Genomic DNA, 10,000 nt, shown 5'->3' on the forward strand with positions numbered 1-10,000 from the left:
TCGCGCTACCTCTACACCGGTGCAATATATTGCTTTACTATCTGAGACAATTCTCTAATGAGGTACAATGAACTTAGCCGGGCCAGTGGTTTTGGGCTGTGCTTATCTTGGCCGCGGCTTACCTTGGACGTGAAAGTGTTTGTATAAATGTACTCAAGCGTTTTCCGCGGCTTGCTCAAGCCGTGAAGGGCTCCTGCACATGCTTTTGTTTTGTTATTATAGCCCAGACTTCCCTTTTTTGCTCCCGTCCATTCGCCTGAGAAAAATGTCAAGCGCGAGCAACGAATTACATATTACAAAAGAAGGAGATCCAGCGAAAAAGTGAATGTGGAGTGCCCCAGAAGAGAAACGGCTTTTTACTATTTGTAGTGGTATTGAAATTGCTAAGCAATTTGATAATTGCGTCACTACAACCAGTGTAAGTTCTGCAGCACCCACAAGTGTACGTTTACGACTTAACTGGATCGATACTGGATTACAGTATGGTGTCCGTGGGCCGCAAGAAAAAAGGATAATCTTATATATCTTACCTAAATCAAAAAGCCACGAACTGAAATTTTCCCGGAAGATAGCTGTTTCGTTTCTTGCGATAATTTTAAATTGGCAATTTCCAAACTGAGATATTTCTCTTGTAATTCGAGAAAAGGTGAATGTAATCACGAGCATTTCGTCCGCGAATTTGGTCCTTGGTCCGTGAATCATGTAAGCAGCCCAAAAAAATACCTTTGAATCTCAATAATTTCTGTACGAACATGAAAATTTATTTATTCTTTATTATCCTTGATATATCTTAGCTACAGTCGTACTGAATGCCGTTGTGAGTATAGGATCTGCTTTTGTTTTCAGTTGACCGTGTCCCAACATAGGTATTCTAGACATACAAAAGAAGGTAACCTGTTCATAAACATGTGTAAAGAAGATTTTGAAAATACATGTACTCAGTTAAAGCAAAGACCTTTTCCATTTATCAAAGGTTTTGTTTATCTGCTTTGCAAGATTTAAGTTCTCTGGGGTCTGCGGACCAAGAACTCCTTTGGGAAAATTGTTGATGTTCTTCATGAGTCGATAAATTAAAAGTTTAAAACTCTGCAGCAAATTCGTTCCCAACCGCAGAAATTAGTTTATCTGTAAATCGGTTCTGCAAAAGACACCTTGCGTTGTATCTTTACACAAGCTAATGCAATTAAACATGACCATGTAAGTTAAGGAGCCACAAAAGTAGAGAATTTCTGGAAAGACAAATTAAGTAGTATACTTACTTCTGCAGCACCCACAAGTGTACGTTTACGACTTAACTGGTATACAATGTGTGCGACAGATTTACAAAGAGTAATGGTGACAATCGTTGGTTCCACGATTTGTCGGCTTTATTTGAATATAACTTGTCCAAACGTAGTCAGAATGTGGCATACAATGTCTGTGACATATTTACAAAGAGTAATAGTGACAATCGTTGGTCACATGACTTTAATCCTGAAAACGAGGCTAGAATATAAATTCCACGATTTGTCAAATTTTTTTGAATATCTCCTGTCCAAACTTAGCCTAGAATGTGGTGTACAATGTACAACGTCCGTGACATATTTACAAAAGTAACGGCGACAATCATTGCTCACGTGACTTAATTCTGGAAACGAGGCTACATCAAGAATTCCTGCTTTCTTTGGGCATAGTCTCCCCATCTCATTACGACATCAAAATATTATGATCCAGTGCTTGAAAGATTGGCTTGAAATCTATTCTTCTGTGTCTTTGCCCTGTACCGGTTAAAGGGTTTTCTTAGACACTTGTCTGGTATGTTATTGGCTAAGCCATGCTGATGAGGCCCAGCAGAACCAAAAAAGCAGTCCATGGTTGTGCGCATGCGTTATGTGTTGGCCACACAAGTTTGCTTTCTTGTTGTACAAAGATGGTGTTATGGCATAGATCTGGGTATCTTCTGAAGGAGAGAATGAAGACAGCTGTATCTGGAGAATAAATGTTCAGCTTCACCTTGATGTTAGCAATATAGACCCTTTTAATAAGTCTAATATATGCCGTTTTCCGCTAATGACGTCGAACTCGTGCTTTCAAATTTTATTCAGAAATGTACAAAGGCTTAAAACAACAAAAGAAATCGGAAAAGTTTTAGGCCTTTGTACATTTCTGAATAAAATTTGAAAGGACGAGTTCGACGTCATTAGCGGAAAACAGCATATATTAGACTTATTAAAAGGGTGTATAGGTTGTTCGCTGACGATACGGTTGTATTCCGACAAATATCTTGCCCCGACGATCACTGACGCTTACAGCGTGATCCCCACCAGCTAAAGCAGTGGGCTTCTATGTGGCAGATGAGATTTTTGCACCCACTAAACGTTTTGTACTCTCTGTGACCGTGCGTACTAACTCATTGCATTTCAGCTACCGGTTGAGTGATACTGGCCTCGAAGAGGTTTAGTATCACAAGTATTTAGGCGTTACATCACGAGCTCTCTCAGTTGGTCTCTGCAATGCGAAGACGTTAAAACAAATGCAAATAAACTTTTGTGTGTTCTCCAGCGGAACCTTTCATCTTGCGACCGGGCGATCAAGTCGCGAACCTATGCTAGCCTAGTCCGTCCAACTGCGGAGCACGCAAGCGTTGCTTGGTCACAACAGACCGCCAAAGATATTTCTGCCATTGAGTCTATCCAACGGAAAGCTGCCCGCTTTGTCTTTAATGACTACTCCCGCAACAGTAGCGTCTCTGCTATGCTAGCAGACCTGAACTGGCAATCTCTCGAGGAACGCCTCATCATCAATGATTTGACGATGTTTTATAGGATCCATTTCAATTTTGTGAACATCTCTTTCCCAGCCAAAATAAAGCTAGGTTTTCAGTGGACTACGAGGTCACACGATTATTTTTATGCCCCTGTCATCTTCAGTAAATGCATATAAATATTCCTTCTTCCTAGAAACAATCCCAGTATGCAACGGTCTTCCTATTTCAGTGGTTCATGCATCATTTGTCAAGCATTTCAAAGCTAGTATTGTACTTAGTTAATATTACTTTGTTAACTTTCTTTTCTTATTGGCTAATTTGCTGTAATTTGCTAATCTAGTTAACAGTGTATCTAGTTCAATGTATATTGTAGTTGTTTAGCTAGCCGTTGACAAACCGTTGCCAGATTAGTGTACTAATGGCAATTATGACAACTTAAGTAAAAAGTAAAGAATCGGTTATTATAAGCGATTAAGAACTGAACTATGGATATCAGATTTCCAGCATTTTCATTGGCTTGCCGGACACAGGCTACTAGTTCATATACCTTCTGTACCTAATACAGTCAAGGAAAGCGTCATAAACATGACTATCATAGATATCATATCATATCTTTCTTTACCCCGGGATTTTTTAGTATCCTGGTGTAGCTAGTATCCCCAAGCATTTACCCTCACAAGCATTAACCCTCTTTTACGTCCCACAGGGTTATAAAATTTGAAAGGTTATGAGACAGGACCTACGGTTTATCGTCCTAATCTGAGAAGCCAAGAGAACTTAACCATTTGCAGATGTCAATACAATGGCAGCACTTTCTCCTCACTTAATTAAAGACCCTGAGTGTTGGTATGGCCGGAGTCTTGATCCCGCACAGTAGTTTGAAGCTAAACCAGCTGAGCCAACTGGTGGTCGGTATACTAACAAATGATTATATGCAATGCAAACTGCTAGTTGTGTTTGCTGTATTAACTGCTGAAAGCCATTACACTCATGCTTACCTTTCTTAAGGACCGTGCCTACTAATTCAAAGGTATTTTTGCCCCGTTTTGTGATTATGCAGCAAATGTAGATCTTAACAAGTGTTATTGAAATCTAAAAAGAAAATTGGTGGTAACCACGCATTTTTCAAAGAAAATGGATGAATAGTATTTGTAAAACGCAATGTAATGTATGGCGTTCTTTCTCAAATTGAAGCTTAATTATCTCTCAAAAATGCTTGGTTACCCCCCATTTTTTTTTTTTTGGATACCAAGAGTACTTACGAAGATCTACTTTCTCCGGAGAGTTTTAAACCGCGCAAAAATATCAAAGTATTGGTAAGCATCAACGATAGGAAACCCGAATATCTCGAGATACCCAGAACGTATGCGCAATAACAATAGTAAGCACCGACCTTAAATATAAGGAGCTCATCCCATCAGCGATTTGCCAAGCAAATTTCATTTAGCTGCTGTGACGTTACACTGGTTTAAGGTTTGACATCTGGGTCTTAGTAGTAAGTGTCAATCAATTCGCGGCTCTTTCTCAGATATCCCAGTGGCAAAATGTTCCCGCCCTGGTCAGAGTTTTTCTCTGTCCTTGTGTGGGCCCATTTCCATCAGTAGAGCTAACGCTCACATGGTTCATATAGGGTAGATACTTAGCTGACTTAGCACTTCACATGACACTCTAATCATTTAATTCTGTTCAAATATAAGTGCTACACGGCCAAAGTTTGCAAAATCGTAATCCTTCTTTCTCAGATAACCCATTAGATAACCATAGCGGACATACTCATTGAACACTAAAAGGGGGTCTATGAGAAATACGGCGTTTATTCAACAGGCATTATATTGTTCTCTATCGGTCCACGTAACATTTAGCGGGACGAAAGGACGACGACGGCCATAAGAACGACACTTATCTGTAAGCCACTCACTCCCTGACGTGCAATAGGGAGTTTTAGCAACGACGACGGCTACGGCAACGCCAACGCCACAAAGCAACAATATCCTTGGTTTAGGAAGGAAAAATAATCCGGCTGCACGTGCACAACGCATTTCAGTGCACTTTTTGCCGTATTCCACAAAAGAAAAACGTGAAATCACCAAATTTCAGGTTTTAAAAACAAGTGCGCATACAAATGAAAATCGTTCACGTTTTTTGTTGGCTTTTCAACCGTTCCTAAAATCCAATTTTGTAATAGTTCGCCCCTAATATTCATGGTGAACAAAATAGAATAATCGCGGAATACTTACGATAGTGCTAAGTTATATTCGGGAGCTTAAGCAACGACAATGGCGACGGCAACGAGAAAGTCGTCTCAAAATATAAATTCGCGTTATTGTATTTACTAGTGACTATTTCAACTTTTTAATATGACAAGGGCGTGGTAGTTCGTCTAAAGTGACACTCGACTGAACGGCACTTAATTTAGGGGAGAAGATTAAAATTTATCCTCAAGTTCCGACGTTCTTGATAACACCTCAAATTTGGCTATTTCACGTTGTATTAGAGGCCTTAAGATCTACGACGGCGACTTCAACGAAAACGTCACCTCAAAATATTACAGTTACAAAGTCGAAATAGAAAATGAAAGATTTTCTGTTGCTTGCTCACGTTGTCGTCAAAACCTCAAATTTCGTAATTTCACTTTGTCCTTATGCAGAGAACCGCACGAATCCGTGCTAAAATCCGTGCTGCACGTGCAGCACGATTATTTATGCTCTTTTAAACAACGATATTGTTTTGCGCCGTTGTTGAAATTGTTACCGTCGACGTCGTAAAATCTTAAGCTCCCTATTAGTGACCTTAAGATCTACGACGGCGACGTCCACGAAAACGTCACCTCAAAATAAAACTTCGCTCTAGTAAAAGGCTTTCGCGATTATTGCACCTTGTTCACTTCGTAAAATGTGGGCGAAGCATCCTAAAAATAAATTGTTACGAGCGGTTTCAGACTGAAAATAGAGAATGAAAGATTCTCTGTTCCGTACTCACGTTGACGTCAAAACCTAAAATTTAGTGATTTCACGTCGCCGTCATGCAGAGAACCGCAAAAATATGAGCTAAAATCCGTGCTGCACGTGCACCACGATTATTTATGTTCTTTAACCAATGATATCATTGTTTTGTGGCGTTTTCGCCGACGTCGTCGGCGTAGATCTTAAGCTCCCTATTGTTCTGCTAACGACGACAAAGAAAATGGACAAAAGTGAAACACGCGCATACAGGGCGTGCAAAGGTATTGTTTTTGCCTCTAAATATGCAAATTTGTGACCTTTTTGTTGCCGTCGACGCTGTTGTTGCTTAAACCTGGTTTACGCTGCGAATTAAGCATAAGCATAAACATAAGCATAAGCATAAGAGAAGTGACATAGGCAAGCGCAGTTAGCTACAGAAAAAACTCGCTGGAGAATGGAACGAGTGAGTTTCCAAAATGACGCACGAAGAAGAAATTCTCCTCCTACTACTATTCCTTTTGCTTCGTAGAAGAAGACGACAGCGATGAGAAAACAGACTGAAGAAATCCTGTTGGGAAAGGGATATTTCCGAAATAGCAAAGAACAAAAAGACTCGGAAACTGCAACCAGCGGACCGAGATTTTTACTTCTGGCGATTTGTCGCAAAGGCAGGGATAATTGCGAACTAACTCAGCAAGTTTCTCGTAAACAAAGACAGTACATACAGACGTCCTCTTAGGGAGTATCAACTTCCATATCCGTTGGCATAAAACAAGAGCTGACCCCTCGGTCCCATGCTTATGTTTATGTTGCACCCGGTTTACACAGTTCTAAACGTGAAATAACGATAAGCATAAGAAACGGGAAACGATTCCTTTTTCTCATGCTTATTGTCACTACCGGTTACAGAGCTTTTGCATATGCTTATGTTTATGGTTATGCCAGAAACCCATATGCTTATGTCACAGCGTAAGCCAGGTTTTTAGCTCCCTATTTTGAAGTCACGTTGTAGCTGATGTTGCCGGTGCCTTTCCTATAACTCCCTAATCGGGACGTTAAGCAAGGACGACGACGACGGGGTTATTCCAAGTCATTACGCTTGAAAAAGGTGGCGGGGGGGAGGGGGGAAAGAACCTCGTTCCAGGGTGGGGGAAAGGCCACTTTGTTTTCTGGAGAGTGTAGGGCCTTCCCTAAAAGAGCGAGAGAGTTGCTAAACCTACCACTTTTCCTCTTACCGGAATTAATATCCTTTTTAAGTTCGTTTTATCGTGAAATGTCACTTTTAACAGGTCACTCGTTGCAGGTCATCGTTGTACCTTTTTGAGGATAACCCAAAACCCTCAATTAGCCTAACCCTAGGCCTAAAACCAATTTTAGGCATAGACTTAGCCAAATGAAGGGTCTTTTAAATATGTTTGAAGGATTTTACAATAAAATATGCTTTTTTATACAGTTTAGTCATTTATTATTTAAAACCCAACGATTTTATGTTGCCGTGGGTCTGTTCAGAAATTGCGAAGATTTTTTTGTTCTTGCACATTAATTGACGTCATCTGTGATCTATTACTGAACAGACACACGGCAATATGAAATCCATTTGCGAACGAGAACACAATTCTAAACATTTAAAAATACCCGCGTTTATTGACGTTCACACGTCTCAAAAAAATTAAAACCTTTCTTCTACAATTGTACTGCCTAAGACTTCTTGTAATTGTTAAAAGAGTGAGTTCCCTTTCGGATTAGCCTTAGCTAAGGTAAATCTGTTAATTGGTGTGTCAAAAGAGCTATTGTTCCATGAAAGAGTCTTGTATATTTACATTGGTAATCCTTTGCGATAAGTCCATTCGGCGTTTAAGGGACCTTAACGCCCTGTAATCAAGAAAAAAGCTTCGTACATATGACCAACTGTTTCATATCACTTCGATTACCTACCAAAATTCTCCAACGTTTTTTCTTTAGCTCTTAAGTGCAGCTGACCAAAATGTTCTCAATGGTTAAAATAAATACATTTGTCTTCGCCAAAAATTACAAATTGAATTCAAATTTCTCCTCGAAATTTCTTATTTTATGCGTGTTAGAAATTGCGACAAGTTAACAAAAATTAGCAGCCATTTTCCTCACAGCTGCGCTACTTCGAAGTAAGGGTCCTATCCACGATCCCTGATTCCTGTTTTCACATAATACATGTATTGCAACTATCCGAGGAGCACTAAAAATCTGCCTCTTAAAGAGATTAATTAATTTAACTAAATCAATGAAAACGAAATTTAGATGCTGATTCACTTTGGATTATTTGAAAGGGAATTTTCTCATCAAAGTCAAGTGTGAGGTCGAAATGATTAAAGTTCCTTTTGAAAAAAAAGAAGAGTTAAGGTTGCTTTTTATTTTATGCGTTCAAGTCCTCCAAATTTGCGTACAGTTCATTGTCGTAAATATGCATGTTGAGCAGCCTCTGAAAAAGAAAAAAAAGCACATATTGAAAGATGCTTTTTTTTTCGATTTAGTTTACAAAATTACATCACAAAAGATCTCCCCCCCACCCCGCGCTCTTTGTTCAAAACAAGAAGTTATACGTTGTTCGAACCACTTAATGACGTCAAGGTGACCATACTGCTATTCCGTTAGACAGAGAAACGGCAGCCATTTTGTGGTCCGAAGTGACCATAAAAAACACTATCTGTTTCGATTAGGTTTAGCCTTTTTGTTTAATTAAGCAAAGCAGAATGGCTGTCGGTCCAGTGAGTGAGAATGCTTCGTTATGACTCGTCCGGTTTGTTTTCACTATTTTGTGATGCATCGACCAAAGTGCTTTGGTCAGTTATGTATTTAACTCACTTGAAATTACGCAACAAAAACTAGCACTGCATTAAAGTATCATCCACGCTCTACGATCCTGTAAGGTCTACACGTTCAAATTAAAGGACCACTTTTAGTGCTTTCAGTTGATACTGGGTCATGCCTCTGAGGATTTTACGTAAAAAAGTCACATCTTGGCCATAGTTTTCTTTGTCTCATAATTCTTAAGGAGAATTTTAATACAAAAAAAATATTTATAAATGCCCATAAAGCTGCTGAATCAACGTACAGGACATATAGAAGTTGGCTATTGGCTTGCATTAAAATTTATAAAGAATCTGACCTTGTGCTGGGTTTCCATTCCTTTTAGCTGTCGTGTTAAATCAGCAAATGACAGTCTTGCTTCAGGTTCATTTTGCCAGCAATTCATCATGATTTGATACCTTGGGAATAATTTCATTACACTGTTACCTTACTGTGTCTCAAGCATAAGTCGTATTGAATCAAATTTTATTTATTAAGCTAACTGAAGGTTTTGAATGCAAATGTCAAGGGCATCCAAGTTTGAGATTGGAATACGCAATTTTACAATATTATTTTCGGTCATCATTGTCGTTTGAGGCAAAATATTGAACTTCACTTTACCTGGTGTTGGCGTCGCAAAGTGGCCCTATTATGGTAACATCAACTTTTTTTACTTTGCATACATGTCATAATGTGACACTTGGTGTCTACTTAAGCCTATTAAGAACTTCATGTATTACTTTATGGTTACGGTTCTGGTTAAGGCCTTGCAGATAATTTAAAGGAAAGAAGTGTGCTATGCGCCAAAAGGTATTTCGCAGTTGGCGAACGATTATTTTTCCATACGGTCGTTGTCGTTGTACTAAATGACGTAAAAGTAAAGGATAAACAAAGCAGAGTGTAAAACAAACAAAACAGCATTTTTCTTACAAGTCATTGTCCACGTGTTGTGGTTTCGGCATTCTGTAACCTTGCTGAAGCAAACTTGCAATTTTCTTGCCATCCATCCGTGGATATGGAGAACCACCTAGGAAGGAAAAAAAAAGAGGAGGAAATGTTTACCCGCACCCACCATCCCTGTTAACTTCCCATCCACTGCTAGCCATGACGACTAAACTCATTTATGACTTAGATTAGGATACCGTTGAATCCTAATTCCCTACTCAGCCTGTGTATGGGAAATATTCTAGTTAATTAATATTTATTTTTAATCAGTTGGCTTAAGGCTAATCCTGCTTTCTCTAAGTTGATTCTCAGAGGGAATCTACAGGGAAAATCTGAATACCTATCCTCAAGAGGGCACTTGACACGCAATTTTGACATCCAACACGAAGTGTCCCTGCCTTTGCTACCTATTTCTAATAATGAAGTAAGGGTAAAGGTTAGAGTTATTTGAGTTCAGGGTAAATGCGACAGTTTATCTTTACCCGAGGAGCAGCATTTGGGTGACACTTCGTGACATTAATTGTTTGTATTCCGAGACACGATT

The 10,000-nt window shown here is 39.3% G+C and overlaps 3 protein-coding genes across 4 annotated transcripts in view; all 3 read right to left on the reverse strand.

Annotated features, from left to right (window-relative positions):
• Positions 1 to 10,000, reverse strand: part of LOC138029779 (tyrosine kinase receptor Cad96Ca-like) — a 124,687-nt gene that overhangs the window by 36,660 nt on the left and 78,027 nt on the right. The gene's annotated exons all lie outside the window — the stretch shown is intronic.
• Positions 1 to 10,000, reverse strand: part of LOC138030378 (MAM domain-containing glycosylphosphatidylinositol anchor protein 1-like) — a 157,475-nt gene that overhangs the window by 26,486 nt on the left and 120,989 nt on the right. The gene's annotated exons all lie outside the window — the stretch shown is intronic.
• LOC138029750 (tyrosine kinase receptor Cad96Ca-like) overlaps positions 7,308 to 10,000 on the reverse strand; it is a 50,633-nt gene continuing 47,940 nt past the window's right edge. For both annotated transcript variants that reach the window (XR_011127926.1, XM_068877560.1), the window contains 3 exons: positions 9,442 to 9,538; positions 8,831 to 8,930; positions 7,308 to 8,143 (listed from right to left, as the gene is read on the reverse strand). Coding sequence is in view for 1 of the 2 variants with exons in the window: in XM_068877560.1 (XP_068733661.1) it covers positions 8,078 to 8,143; positions 8,831 to 8,930; positions 9,442 to 9,538 (263 nt within the window). In the remaining variant the exon portion in view is untranslated. The remainder of the gene's footprint in view (positions 8,144 to 8,830; positions 8,931 to 9,441; positions 9,539 to 10,000) is intronic.

This window comes from Montipora capricornis, chromosome 13 (genome assembly GCF_036669925.1).
Source record: "Montipora capricornis isolate CH-2021 chromosome 13, ASM3666992v2, whole genome shotgun sequence".
Classification (NCBI taxonomy): Eukaryota; Metazoa; Cnidaria; class Anthozoa; order Scleractinia; family Acroporidae; genus Montipora; species Montipora capricornis.